This window comes from Myxine glutinosa, chromosome 10 (assembly GCF_964187855.1).
Source record: "Myxine glutinosa chromosome 10, kmMyxGlut1.1, whole genome shotgun sequence".
Taxonomy (NCBI): domain Eukaryota; kingdom Metazoa; phylum Chordata; class Myxini; order Myxiniformes; family Myxinidae; genus Myxine; species Myxine glutinosa.
The window spans coordinates 11,379,409-11,394,861 of NC_136270.1; the positions used below are offsets into that span (position 1 = coordinate 11,379,409).

The window sequence follows — 15,453 nt, forward strand, 5'->3', positions numbered from 1 at the left end:
AAAAAAACCTTCATGTGTCTAAGTTAGGTCGATTGTCCGCTAAGGTCGTATGTGTCTCCATATGAGGGGTGGATCTCTGCTAATTAGGTCAGGCTTAAGAATAATCCCGTGTGTAATTTCCCTGTGATTTTCTCTTTCAGATGAAATAAAAAATAAAAGGCCGCCATTACAACAACAATTACAACAACAACCATAATCGCCGACAATACCCAGACATTACGACCAGCAAGTGCACCCCGCCCAGCCGAACATTCCCGAAGGACGGCTAGACTCTGCCTCGAAGGACCGTAATTGACAGGCCCGCCCCCGAACATTCTCGATGGGCAGTCAAGAATGGCCGTGAGGTCACGCCCCGAATGAGGATTGGTTGAGGAACAATGAGGTGATTGAATGGTGCTTGGTGATTGGTTAGACTCGTTAGAGTGCGACGTCATCATTGAACATTCGAGCGCTGGAGCGAAAAGGGACACGTCCGCCATTGCTCGCTCTCTCGCTCTGTCTGTCCTGGGCTTGGTGGCGAGCGGCGGCGTTTTTAATCGCTCCCTCTTGTGGTTCTGGCTTGGTCAGAAGCGGTCTCTCTTGCTCTCTTGCCTTCTTCGCCAATAGACCCCGAGCCTTGGCATGTCTGCTTTTATAATTTGCTCTACTGCAGCAATGGTACAGCACCCAGACTATATTGTCTTCCCAGGATCGACAAAGAGAATGTTCCCCTGAGACTCATGGTGCTCTATCTTTGTTAATGCTCCATCTTACCGATTGTCTGGCTCCATAGCATGCATCATCGGTAGGTTTGTAGACAAGACCTATAAAACAGTCAAGAACATTGGTGAATTTGGTGAGAGGATAAGAAAGGTTAGAATCCAAGAAGATGAGACTATGGGATATTTTGATGTGGTTTCACTCTTCCCAAATATTCCAGTCGATCTAGCGGCGAGTGTCATTCTCGATCGGTTGAAACATTCTAACAATTGGAAAATGGCTTGTCAAACCAGCCATTTAACAACTGAGGATGTTGCCAGCCTGCTGAAGATGTGTATAAATAGCACGACCTTTGTTCTATTCTAACTCTTCCACGAGCCTCGACTTTGTATTTTTTTTAACCAGAACGACACTCTCGGCCCATATGCCTCCACCCACATTATTATGGGGGGGGGGGGGGGGAGGAGGGGGGGCTATGCAAGTTCGTGTGCAATTCATGTTAATTTTGGCCAACCACTATAAATGTATTCTGCTGGGTCCTACTAATCGGAAAAATGATGTCGCCTTTATTTTTTATAATTTTATAATTTTATAATTTTATAATTTTAACTAATTCCCACGCCCCCCCCCCGCCAAAGCCCTCGCCCTCTCTCAGATCTCTCGATGTCTCCATGTCTCTCGGTCCCTGCTCTCAAATGTTGTGTTTGTGTCCTTCCCCCTCTCTCCCCATCTTGTCTACCGCTCCCTATGTTATATGTTTTATGTGTCGGTTTGTCTTTCTGTGTGATTAATGTTCGCTCTTTCACGAGCCTCGATATTGTATACAAAAAAAAAAAAAAAAAAAAAACCTTCATCTATGACGGCACACACTATCGACAAATATTTGGCACAGCTGACTTCACCAATTTCTGCTGTTGTGGCCAATTTGGTGATGGAGGAACTTGAACAAAATTAATTTGAGTCTCATGAGAATTGCCTGCCAAAATACTGGAATAGATACATGGATGACGCTTTCGCCATTGTACATCTCGAGACATTGTAGACCAGCGGTCGGGAACCTATGGCTCGCGAGCCATATATGGCTCTTCCGGTGACGGCATATGGCTCCCAGACAATTTTGAGTTGAAAAAAAAAAATTAAAAAAAAAAAATCAGTTTGGAACTGATTTTAAAATACTTGTGATATTTCTTAATAATACTGTGTCATTTTAAAGTAAACAGAAATTAGTTTTGAAGATAAATTTCATGGGTCACGGGTCACCCGTGGGTCGGGTCGGGAACCAATGGCTCGCGAGCATGTCCGCGTCATTGTAAAGGTGAAGAAATCAATTTTATCAGATAGCCAACTAGTTTATCCGCTTCAACCCTTGTAACGGAAAAGATGGCGAAAAGAAAAAAAGACGATGATTACCGTGCATTCCAGGCTGCGTGGACAGAGGAATTTGCATTTGGTGAGAGAGCAGGATCTGCGGTATGTCTAATATGCAATGATAAAATTGCATCGATGAAACGGTCAAATATAAAGCGGCACTTCGATACGCACCATGCTTCATTTGCATCGAAATGTCCAGCGGGGGACAGCAGGAAAAGGGCATGCGAGGAGCTACAGCGGAGAGTGCAGACGAGTCAGCAGCAACTACGTGTGTGGACCAAGCAAGGTGACGGGAATTCCGCTAGCTTTGCGGGTGCTTTGGCAATAGTAAGGAATGGAAAGCCATTCACAGATGGCGAGTATGCCAAAACATTCATGCTTGATGTGGCCAATGAACTGTTTGATGACTTCCCAAATAAAGACAAGATAATCAAACGAATAAAAGACATGCCCCTGTCAGCAAGAACTGTGCACGATCGTAGCATCATGATGGCAAATCAAGTCGAGGAAACACAAATTAAGGACATAAACGCCGGGACATACTTTTCTCTCGCGTTAGATGAGTCAACAGACGTTAGCCATCTATCTCAGTGCAGTATAATTGCCAGGTATGCTGCAGGTGACACACTGCGTGAGGAAAGCTTGGCTGTTTTGCCAATGAAAGGGACAACAAGAGGAGAGGATTTATTCACGTCTTTCATGGAGTTTGCTAAAGAAAAAAAACTACCGATGGATAAACTTATTTCTGTCTGTACTGATGGTGCACCCTGTATGTTGGGGAAGAACAAAGGATTTGTAGCGCTTCTCCGTGAACATGAAAAGAGAGCCATCCTAAGTTTTCATTGCATCCTGCACCAGGAGGCGCTTTGCGCTCAGACGTGTGGCCAGGAGCTTGGTGAGGTGATGTCGCTGGTCATTCGAGTGGTCAACTTTATTGTTGCCCGAGCTTTAAATGATCGCCAGTTTAAAGCTCTGTTAGAAGAAGTTGGGAATCATTATCCCGGTCTGCTTTTACACAGCAACGTGCGTTGGTTGTCAAGGGGGAAGGTGCTCAGCCGTTTTGCAGCTTGCCTGAGTGAAATCCGGACTTTTCTTGAAATGAAAGGCGTCAAGCATCCTGAGCTAGACAACACTGACTGGCTCCTGCAGTTTCACTATCTCATGGACATAACTGGCCATCTGAACCAGCTCAATGTGAACATGCAAGGTATTGGAAATACAATCTCATCCCTTCAACAAGCAGTGTTTGCATTTGAAAGCAAGCTGGAAGTCTTTCTCAGGGACATTGAAACAGGTCGTCTTCTGCACTTTGAAAGACTGCAACAATTTAGAGATGCATGCTTAGCAAGTGACTCCACTCAACATCTGGATCTCCAGCAGCTAGCTGGCTTTACGTCCAATCTCCTGCAGTCATTCAAAGCACGTTTTGGAGAATTTCGTGCGCGCACTGGTCTTTTCAAGTTCATCACTCATCCACATGAGTGTGCAGTGGACAAAATCGACCTGACATGCATCCCCGGGGTCTCTATCGGAGACTTTGAGCTGGAAGTTGCTGACCTGAAGGCATCAGACATGTGGATGAGTAAGTTCAAGTCACTTAATGGAGAGTTGGAAAGTCTTGCGCGACAGCGAGCAGAGCTGGCGAGGGAACACAAGTGGACAGAAATGAAAAATCTTCAACCTGAAGACCAGCTGATTCTTAAAACTTGGAACGAGCTTCCTGTGACATACCACACAATGCAGCGTGTGAGTATTGCCGTATTGACCATGTTTGGCTCTACATATGCATGTGAGCAGTCATTCTCGCATATGAGGAACATTAAGACCAACCTACGCTCACGTTTAACTGATGGAAGCCTCAACGCCTGCATGAAGCTCAACCTCACCACGTTTGAACCAGACTACAAGGCCATCAGCAAAACCATGCAGCACCAGAAGTCGCATTAAAAGTAAGACATATTTAATTTATTATACGTTAAAAATACTATATGGCTCTCAATGAAATATATTTAGAAATATTTGGCTTTTATGGCTCTCCCAGTCAAAAAGGTTCCTGACCCCTGTTGTAGACCAACTTATTGGGCAACTTGGCCAGGTATATCCCAGCATTAGCATTACAAATGAAATTTAAATAGAAAAGCAATTTGGCTTTTTTGGATGTGGAGGTTCACCGGAAGCCTGATTGCTACCTAAATATGTTGGTTTACAGCAAACCAACCCACACCAACAGATTACTGGATTTTAATTCCTGCAACCCAACACCCACAAACACAGTGTAGCAGGGACATTGGCAGCTCGGGCATGGGCTATGCCTGCTTCCAAAGCCGATGAAATTAAAGAAATCAGATTAGTTAGAGGAGTCTGACTCAAAAGTGTGTATAGTAAAGGGATACTCCACCCTGAAAGAACCAGAATGGACAGAACGGAAGGAGCCAGACATGCTTGGACACTGTGTGCTGCCGTACTACACGGGCCTTTTTGAAAGGATTGGAAAGATAGTACACGATGCACAGATTGGTGTAGATTGGACACTGTGTGCTGCCGTACTACACGGGTCTCTCTCTCTCTCTCTCTCTCTCTCTCCCACTCTCTCTCCCACTCTCTCTCCCACTCTCGCCCACTCTCTCGCCCACTCTCTCGCCCACTCTCTCGCCCACTCTCTCGCCCACTCTCTCGCCCACTCTCTCGCCCACTCTCTCGCCCACTCTCTCGCCCACTCTCTCGCCCACTCTCTCGCCCACTCTCTCGCCCACTCTCTCACCCACTCTCTCACCCACTCTCTCACCCACTCTCTCACCCACTCTCGCCCACTCTCACCCACTCTCTCACCCACTCTCTCACCCACTCTCTCACCCACTCTCTCACCCACTCTCTCACCCACTCTCTCACCCACTCTCTCGCCCACTCTCTCGCCCACTCTCTCGCCCACTCTCTCGCCCACTCTCTCGCCCACTCTCTCGCCCACTCTCTCGCCCACTCTCTCGCCCACTCTCTCACCCACTCTCTCCCACTCGCCCAATCGGGCCTACAACCCTCTATGCACTATCCATAATGTCATTTCAAAACGAAAGGACATACCAACTGGTGGAAAATCATGAGTAGTTTACCATTCGTCATGCAGAGACTGTGACCAATTCCACATTGGTGAAACTAGAAGAAATTTTAAACAAAGGCTAGATGAACATGATTGAGCAGTTAGGCTTGGAAAGGTGACAGTCAGCCACCATATCATTGCCTGCAATCTGGCCACAAATTTGACTGATGGGGCTCATGTCATAGACACGACATCCAGCAAACTACACATATTGATACTGGAAGCATGGCACGCCAAGTGCCGAGATGGTGGTCTAACTGAGGAGATTGTTGACATACCCACACAATACATACCTTGATACAAATGGCAAAAACTGGATGGTGCAAGGAACTGGACACCAGTTTATTGTACCACATGTACAACACCAGTTTATTGCAGTGAGCAATAAACTGCACTTGGTCCAAACACCACACCCACATATGCACATCACCTAACGGAAACTCCACCAATAACACAACCCAAACATCATTAAGTCTGACTTGAACACGGAACCAGCCAGGTTCGTGCCCCAGAAACCCCAAAAGCACACCTACCCACTCACCTCCACATGTACAACCAGATCACGACTAAGTAATAAAGAGAGCAGAGCAGCCCATTAATGATGTGATTTGAGTTTATTTGCTTAAGATTTGGGAAAATAAAAAAAAACTCCTCGATTTTACCTTGCACACCGGCATGTGACCGGAAATGAACAGTCGCATCGGGCGTACATGTTCCAAGAATCGGGGTTTATTGGCCTGAGGAATCCCGCTGGGAAGCGGGTGAAACCAAAGATCGTAGAGCGGAGCAAGATAGGCCACTCGTGCGCAAGCTCCGCTCTACGATCTTTGGGTGAAACGTCGCCTGACTGGCTCTGCTCCTCCTTGATTATTTATTCAATTAGTAGAGTTGATCTAGTTTACTTTTTGGTAGGAAGCGCCTTTCTTCCTTTAAAAAAAATGTATATAGTGTAATTGTTCAGAGTGCGAAAGGTTTGAAGAATATAATGCGTGGAAGATAGGCCTTTTACCCGGACATGGAAAACGAACTTGTTGCTCCGTAGTTTTCTCCACATGATCTGGCATTGGGCACTTCCACAGGATTTTTTTTTTAAAGGGAATGAAATGTGGAAGGAATGCTATCTGGAGGGAATGGAATGTGGAAGGAATGCTTATCTGGAGGGAATGAAACAAAATGGAAGGAAACGAAATCTGTTGAGAACGAAATCAAGAAGGAACTGCGTTGCTTTCTCAACAAATGACAAAGTGCAGAATGAAACATAGTGCAGATGAATGACAGTGCAGAATATATAATTTACTTGATATAAATAAATAAATAAATTTTGATGGACCATACACCATACATTTATTTTGATAGTTTCCTTGTAAGAGTTATGTTGGGTGGTTTGCCATTGCCTTCCCAGCATTGTTTTTCCATACTCCATCCTGATGCATGACATCCATCTCCTCCTCTCCCTTTTCTCTTATTTTCTCTCTCTCTCTCTCTCTCTCTCTCTCTCTCTCTCTCTGTGTCTCTGTCTCTGTCTCTCGTCTCTCGTCTCTCGTCTCTCGTCTCTCGTCTCTCGTCTCTCATCTCTCTCGTCTCTCTCTCTCGTCTCTCTCTCTCTCGTCTCTCTCTCTCTCGTCTCTCTCTCTCTGGTCTCTGGTCTCTCTCTGGTCTCTGGTCTCTCTCTGGTCTCTCTCTGGTCTCTCTCTGGTCTCTCTCTGGTCTCTCTCTGGTCTCTGGTCTCTCTCTGGTCTCTCTCTGGTCTCTGGTCTCTCTCTGGTCTCTCTCTGGTCTCTCTCTGGTCTCTCTCTGGTCTCTGGTCTCTCTCTGGTCTCTGGTCTCTCTCTGGTCTCTGGTCTCTCTCTGGTCTCTGGTCTCTCTCTGGTCTCTCTCTGGTCTCTGGTCTCTCTCTGGTCTCTGGTCTCTCTCTGGTCTCTGGTCTCTCTCTGGTCTCTGGTCGGTCTCTGGTCGGTCTCTGGTCTCTGGTCTCTCTCTGGTCTCTGGTCTCTGGTCGGTCTCTGGTCGGTCTCTGGTGTCGGTCTCTGGTCTCTGGTCGGTCTCTGGTCTCTGGTCTCTGGTCGGTCTCTGGTCTCTGGTCTCTGGTCTCTCTCTGGTCTCTGGTCTCTCTCTGGTCTCTGGTCTCTCTCTGGTCTCTGGTCTCTGGTCGGTCTCTGGTCTCTGGTCGGGCTCTGGTCTCTGGTCTCTGGTCTCTCTCTGGTCTCTCTCTGGTCTCTGGTCTCTGGTCTCTCTCTGGTCTCTGGTCGGTCTCTGGTCTCTGGTCTCTCTCTGGTCTCTGGTCTCTCTCTGGTCTCTGGTCTCTCTCTGGTCTCTGGTCGGTCTCTGGTCTCTCTCTGGTCTCTGGTCTCTCTCTGGTCTCTGGTCTCTCTCTGGTCTCTGGTCTCTCTCTGGTCTCTCTCTGGTCTCTCGTCTCTCTCTGGTCTCTGGTCTCTCTCTGGTCTCTGGTCTCTCTCTGGTCTCTGGTCTCTCTCTGGTCTCTGGTCTCTCTCTGGTCTCTGGTCTCTGGTCTCTGGTCTCTCTCTGCTCTCTGGTCTCTCTCTCCCACTCTCTCTCCCACTCTCTCTCCCACTCTCTCTCCCACTCTCGCCCACAATCTCGCCCACACTCTCGCCCACACTCTCGCCCACTCTCTCGCCCACTCTCTCGCCCACTCTCTCGCCCACTCTCTCGCCCACTCTCTCGCCCACTCTCTCGCCCACTCTCTCGCCCACTCCCTCACCCACTCTCTCCCACTCGCCCACTCTCTCCCACTCGCCCACTCTCTCCCACTCGCCCACTCTCTCCCACTCGCCCACTCTCTCCCACTCTCTCCTTCTCTCTCCCACTCTCTCCTTCTCTCTTCCACTCTCTCCTTCTCTCTTTCATGCACACTTGCTCTTGAAGGTCAAGAATGATTGCAGCCAACGATTACACTCATAACCGCCACTCGATGCCAAACTTTTGTCGTTGGGAGGATTCCTTTTTCTACAAGAGACCTAATAATATGCGTACAGATTTGTACAATTTAATCCTTGTTAAATGTAATGTTTACATTTAAGATTTCACTCAATAAGCATGATTCAGGCTTCATGTTGTAAATGCCTACGTGTGCTAAGAAATTCAACTTTACAAAGTTTGCCCAGGACAGGGGAAAGTGCAGTTATTCTTATTCATTCGCAGTCTTTATCATAGTTTGTCGACTCCAAGTGGTTGTGCCTTCTCTTTTGCGAGGTACATGAGTTTCTGTGCATCATGTTTTATGCCAAGCATGTTTTGCTAGTAAGTAGTTTTCTAACAGTGCCTTGAAAAATATCTGCATAGCCTGCTGCTTTGTCAGCATGCAGCAGTTTTCTCAAATTCTGTTCAGCTTTGTTAGGCAATGTCCTTATGTTCCCCAAAAGAACCTTTGTTCGCTTTCAAGTTCATGGCTGAATTGCTGCTGAGCACAGCACCATTGGTGATGGACTGTAAACAATGATAGGCACTTGGACGGTGGAGTCAAAACAATGATGGTTTGTGAAGTGGTGCGCATTCCAGGCTTCGACAAACAGATATAGCGGGAGCCGTCTGCCCTCTCCTCTAAATTCCCAGGGTCTCTTCCCCTCATTGTGCCTTTTCTCCCTCCATTTCTTGCTATTCACGAGGGAACAGGTCAAAGGCAGAATGTACTGCAGCTTCCAAACATCAAGCCCACTACATTAATCAGACAGCGTTTCTGGTCTTTTGGACAGATGGCCAGTTTCAATGCTGTTGTAGTTTTCTAACATGCCAGGCAGTTGTGTTACAGGCTTTGAGATAGAGAGTAAATAAGTGAGATCATTATTTATTTTATTTTTACAGTTGGGTAAGGCTCATAGAGGCGTTTATACACGAGTCGCATGGAAGACGAAGACGTTCAAAAACATTGATTGAACTTTACGTGAATTAAAAGGAAATTAGTAGCAGAAATCGTTGTGTTTTTAAAGTTACAAGTAAGTTTCCCATGCCCGCATGGCATTCCAAATGGGGTCGGGATGTACATGGCAAAAAATGCAAATGGCATCTTCTGTCATTGAGCTGGCAAGCTGGGATTAACGATTTAAATGTTTTCCCACATCTGATGCAATTTAAATGCTGTAATGGTGGAGATTTGCTCCATTTGAAACTGTTTGTCAGATATATGTAGCTTTTTGATGCTTAGGATCCGTAAAAAAAATTGTATTGGTGTCAAAGCCAGAGACCATTTGCAAATTCATAGTGTGATGATGATATTGTGCTCTGAAGAAATACAAGTTACATGTACATCTCTTTAAAAAGTCGTAGTTAGCTTTAACAGGTGTTCATGTAATTGAAAAAAGTTGTTATGTGTTTTGTCAGGTTTATTCAAGGTTTGACAATTATATTATTATATATTAGGTTTTGAGTGAGGGGTGGGGCAGGAAGGGTTACAGTAAAGTGAAGAAGGAACACAAGCTAATTTCTGTTTTCCTAACTGCACCTGAAGTTAACTTCGAAGGCATCATCAAATGCAAAGCCTGTCTGTGTCGGTTTTGAACTCTAAATAAACTTGATGAAAACGACAGCGGAAATAAACAAGACCAATAGTCTAACATTGACGTAGCTGGGCTTATTCCATACTTTAGTTGAAGAAGATAGTATAACCTGTTAGTCCTGAAGAGGACAGGATGGAGATACCAGTTAGTAGTTAGCAAATAATGTAAGTATTAATTTTTTCAATATATTCCAAATTTCTGTGCCATCTTTAGTCGAACGACAGGCATTGACAGCAGATTCGTGAAGGACTTGGACAAAAAACGTACCCAGTCTCAATGTTGCTTTATCCAGTCAATGGTGAAACCCTTATGTCATTTCTTCATTCATCATTTTAATCACAACTTCATATTATAAAATTAATGTCAAAATATAATGTTAAATCATGATTGTGTTGAGATGTTATCAAACCAGTGAACCGTCGTCATCTGTTCACTTCTGGATTCGGGAGCAAGGTCCATGTCGATTGCATTTCAAAATCATAATTGTATTGAGGAATTTCTGAAACCTCCTACCTACCTTACACCACCCGCTGGGACCCCAAAACGTCCACAGAGTTATTATATTTCATTTTAGTAAAATATGCAACTGTAATGGTTACTAAACGTTGTCCCTCTGTCATGTGACCACATTCTCAGCTCTGATTGGGGTGGGGGACGTTTGTGAGGAACATACATTACATACATACATACATGGGACGGACAGAGAAACGCTTTTCCAGATGGCATTGTCCTACGGGCTATGCCATAAAAAGCTAAGTTTATTAATTATTATTGTTCTCCATATCTTAGGTATGCAGCTATCGAGCTATGTATGTATGTATGTATGTATGTATGTATGTATGTATGTATCCGAAACTCCAGGGTTTGCATTTTTGATAAATTCAAATGAGTACATGACTTTTTTGGGGAAACACGCCACAATTCAGTTGTAAAGATATATTTACACACTAAATAATTGAATTGGAAACTAATTAAATAATGCAACTATGCAACTGCAACTGCTGTCCGTCGCAGTAATGCAACTGCTGTCCGTCGTAGACGGGCACTTCAGCTGGTACTCATAATGAAGATTTGTTGAAAATTTGATGGCAAAAGCTGAAATGGTAAAAAAAAAAATGGTTATGGCCTTGAGGGACTCATTGAAGCTCAAATGATAAATAAATAAACATGGAAGTGAATACAAAACCTGGTCACCTTGCACTGATGTGTGGTGGATTGGTTAACAAGGCCTATTTCTACTTACTGTGACTCTTCCCTTTTTCATTTTCACCCAATTATTAATTGGTCTTCTCCATATTCTCACATTAAGGTTTTGTTGAAAATTTTATGACAAAAGCTCAAATTGTAAAAACGTTATGCTTTAGAGTTTAGACACACACACACACACACACACACACACACACACACACACACACACACACACACACACACACACACACACACACACACACACGTGTGGGCCGGTGGCACGTGCATGGGTTGTGGTTTGTACATGCACGGGTGTGGTTTATACACATGTTTGGCTTTGGTTTTGGTTTTGTTTTGGCATGTTTTATTTTGTTTTGTGTGATGTCATGTGCTGTGTATTGTATGGTTTTTGTGTGATGTCATGTGCTGTGTATTGTATGGTTTTTGTGCATTGTATACACATGATGCATGTTGTGTGTGACATATTGCACATGTTTGGTGTGCACATACACACCCATGTATGCATGCATGCACACACACACACACACACACACACACACACACACACACACACTAACGAATGTGGATACTTTGAGACCAGGTAGATCTTCTTTCCATCTACTGAGGCCCACCCACAAGTGGGGATAGCAGGCAAAAACAACTTAAATGCAAACACACACGTGCACACGAATGAACATGGAAAACGGTCAGTTTTGTAAAATAAAACTTCTGGTTATTGATATTAGTCGAAGGGCACTACAAATATGAATTAATTTTAACATGCAAACTTTCACATTCTTATTAAATACTAGCCGAAAGCACCCGGCGTTGCCCGGGTTCTTTTTGAATGAATTTACTACTATAATTCAGCTTTTACTCGCGGCCGTAGAAGATTGACTACTATAATTCAGCTCAGCTTTTAATTGCGAAATGGGCCCAGCCCGGCCGATGCGGCCTCGACTGGCTTCGCCACCTAGCCTATAACCTTGCTGGGGCCCGTCCCGACATTTTTGGTTCTTTTTGAATGCATTTACTACTACTAGCAACGGTACTCGCCCTACGGGCGGGACTTCAATTGGGAAGCCGAAATGAAAAGGCTAAATATCAGAAATTGAAGGCAGAATTTTTTTATTTTAAATGATGCATATAAACATCCGTCAAAGCACATAGTGAAAGCACGGGAACATCAGCACATAGTGAAGAGGATCGTAGCTCCTGTGCAGCTCCGTGATGGTTTGAAGTCTACCTTCACGCTTATAGAGGATGACGTTCAAATGGTCCACATGCTCGCCGGGTATGATGATGGATACCTCTCTTGCCTGCGGGAGGTTGTAACGTCGAGCATACTCACCTGAAGGCCGCTTTCTTGCATCCAGAACCATGGTGATGTTGTTGTCTGCTTCCATCAACTCAAGGGCAGATTTCAGAGACTGGATGTAGGGATTGTTCTGACGCAGCCAGTCTTGGAGAGTCTTCAGAATGTCAATATTACCGTTGAGCTGTTCATTAAATCGCAGTCGGTTTTCCAGTTCGTCACTGTCATGGAACCATATTTGAGCGAACGTTGGAAGCGATTGATGACTTTCTGGCTGGAGTGGTCCAATGCGATGGTAGACTTTACCTTGAAGCTTCACCATGGGGCTGAATCCTGGCATGAAGTGCTCCTTGATTCCGATCGATGCCATGGCCAAGGCATTGTTGAACTGGCGTATCTTCTCAATAAACACTTTTCGGTCGAACATAACTTTGAAATCTTCAGGGTAGGTCACAAGCAGATTGATTGCAATTTTGCCCTTCTCACAGCAGAATCCAGGTCTTTCGTCATTCCAGCAGTGGGCCTTGCAGAAGGGGCACTTACGTCCTGTATCATACAGACTTGGCAGCTTGTGACCTTGCTGCTTTGCTGGATAGTCAGCTTCTTCAAAGTGCTGGACATCAAACACTGCTCCAATCCTCCTCTTTTGCGTCAGAGCCACTTTAAGCTGGACTTTCCTAGCGCTCTGGTGTGCAGCTGTTTCACGTCCTTGTTCACCAGATCTGTATTCCTCCGACTGCCTCCGAGACTGGTGTGCAGCTGTGTCACGTACTTGTTCCTGCCTCTGATAGTCCTCGTCTAGGCGAGCCTTCTTTCTTGCAACAGCTTCCTTGGACGTTTTCGTTAATGAGGCTTTCCGTTTGGGAGGCATTTTACCGGTTTATCTGAAACAGAACCCGCCCAGAAACACGTACCAGAGAAAAGAAATCGTTTTGGCAATGGCCTCTCCAATATTGTACCCGTTTGTGACGTTTGTCACATTGTCTCCAGTACCCGTTTGTGACGATGTTTTTATTGTGACGAAAATATTAGAATTTCACGAATATGTGAATTGTGATTGTGTTTCATTGTGATGTTGGTACAAAATCATTCCATTTTCTTTCCTAAAGAAAAGTGTACAGTTGATATCACGATTTGAAACACGATGGAATAATATAATAATAAAATAGAATAAAAGGTCTTTAATTAAAAAAATTAATAAAAGGTTTAAAGGAATATTTACATTTTTAAATTTAAATTTAATAAAAGGTTTAAAGGAAAAATAAAGTTTTTTGTCCGAGGTCACCGAGTTCGATAGGTGCAGCTGTGTAGTGATCGGTGCATCCGTTTGTGCCGCACCCGGGAAAACAACATCGTCACAATGAGAACAATGGACGTTATGCGAACGTGAATGTTATGCGGGAGTCCAAACCTGAGAATACTGGAGACCAAAGCTGAAATTGGAAAAACGAAATAGCCTATTTTACTCCTGAAGATCCCAGGATTACCCACACAAAAGATCGTTTCGATCGGTTGAGCCGTTTTTGCGGTACCTTCGAACAGACAGACATTTGATGAATTATAGTAAGATAATTCAGCTTTTACTCGCAGCCGTAGAAGATTGACTACTATAATTCAGCTCATCTTTTAATTGCGAAATGGGCCCAGCCCGGCCGAGGTGGGCCTCCGTCCTCGCCACCTCGCCTATAACCTTCCAGGGGCCCATCCCGACATTTTTAGTTCTTTTTGAATGAATTTACTACTATAATTCAGCTTTTACTCGCGGCAGTAGAGATTGACTACTATAATTCAGCTCAGCTTTTAATTGCGAAATGGACCCAGCCCGGCCGAGGTGGGTCGACCGGCCACGCCACCTAGCCTAAAACCTTCCTGTCCCGACATTTTTTGTATTAGAGGTTTCCTCCTATCTTTCACCATTCAGGAGATTAGCGCGTGCAGACAAACAAACAAGCAAACAAACAAAAACTTTCTTTTAATATATATATATACAAAAATACAAAATTATAACTTCTGAGCAAAGCGTTTATTTATTTTTCTCTACAAGATTGAGGCCCATGAAAGAGTAAGGTAAGAGAGGGTTAAAGGTCACATGCTAATTGTAGTGCAATGGAGACAAAGATGGCCACAACAGGCAAGGGAATGAGCAAAACAGGAGAATAGGTTTGAGAGGGGAAGAGAAGGTAAATGGTAAAAGTAACTTTTAAGTAAAAGGGTTGTGTTAGGTGAGGAGATGGATGTGCGTAGGGTGGGACACATTATGGGGGCTGTCTCACATGAAGTGGGAGCTCTGGGGCACATGTTGGAGGCTGTGGGTGCAGCTTGATGCTCTCTTTAAGGAGTCTTAGCTTCTCGAGATAAACAAGTGTCTAAAATTTTTTTAAATGCTGTATACGCTTTATGCCAGTCAATCATAGCATTCTGTTTTTTTCCTCTGGTATTGAAATACCACTGTGATTTAAAAAGATCTAGCTCCTTACTTAGTATTGTCATTTTAATGATTGGTGCTGTTGTCTCTGCAGGTGCTAATCAGTTAAAAAGGGGTCGACAGAAGGCCATCACCATCACACTCACCTCCATATGTGCCATTGCAGTTCTTGGGATTTTGATGTTCCTTCTCTTCCGTATCTTCACAGGTATTTAAAAAAAAAATCAATATATGCTCTTCATTTGACAATATGAACCCACCATTTTAATGGGAAATAAATCATTGCAACCTTTCATTTTAGGTGTAACTTCAGGACAGGTCTTTGAAAGTATTACATTTGATGTGCATTTTTCAGAAGCCACATTTTGCAGTGACACAAACACACCAACATTCAGTGGTGATCTTGAGCTTGTTTTAACAATCCTGCCATCTTCTATGTATTTTCCAGCTTCTCAAAAAATATTCATTACATCCCCATTGTCATATGTACTTAACATCAGAGGCCTTCTGGATAATTATTAGGGCAGAGTGAGTTTCATACCTATGTTCATACCACCCCACCCCTTGACTTTTTTATCTCGGCTATATCTCAGCTTAGGTCATCTCAGCCAAAGAGTTCACACCCCTTGACCTTTTTCACATTTTGTTGTTTTACACCCTGAATTTAACGTGGATTGAATTGCGATTTATTTTTAGTCACTGATCTATACATAATACCCCATAATGTGAACATGGAATTTTGTTTTTTAGAAATTTTTACAAAATAATTAAAAATGAAATACAGAAATATCAAATTTCCATAAGTATTCAACCACCTCCTGAGTTAATACTTCGTTGAAGTGCCTTT

At 44.1% G+C, this 15,453-nt stretch overlaps 1 protein-coding gene across 2 annotated transcripts in view; it reads left to right on the forward strand.

The window, feature by feature from the left end:
* Positions 1–15,453, forward strand: part of LOC137412503 (bone morphogenetic protein receptor type-2-like) — a 191,851-nt gene that overhangs the window by 84,872 nt on the left and 91,526 nt on the right. For both annotated transcript variants that reach the window (XM_078785327.1, XM_078785328.1), the window contains one exon: positions 14,701–14,814. In XM_078785327.1, coding sequence (XP_078641453.1) covers positions 14,701–14,814 — 114 coding nt within the window. The remainder of the gene's footprint in view (positions 1–14,700; positions 14,815–15,453) is intronic.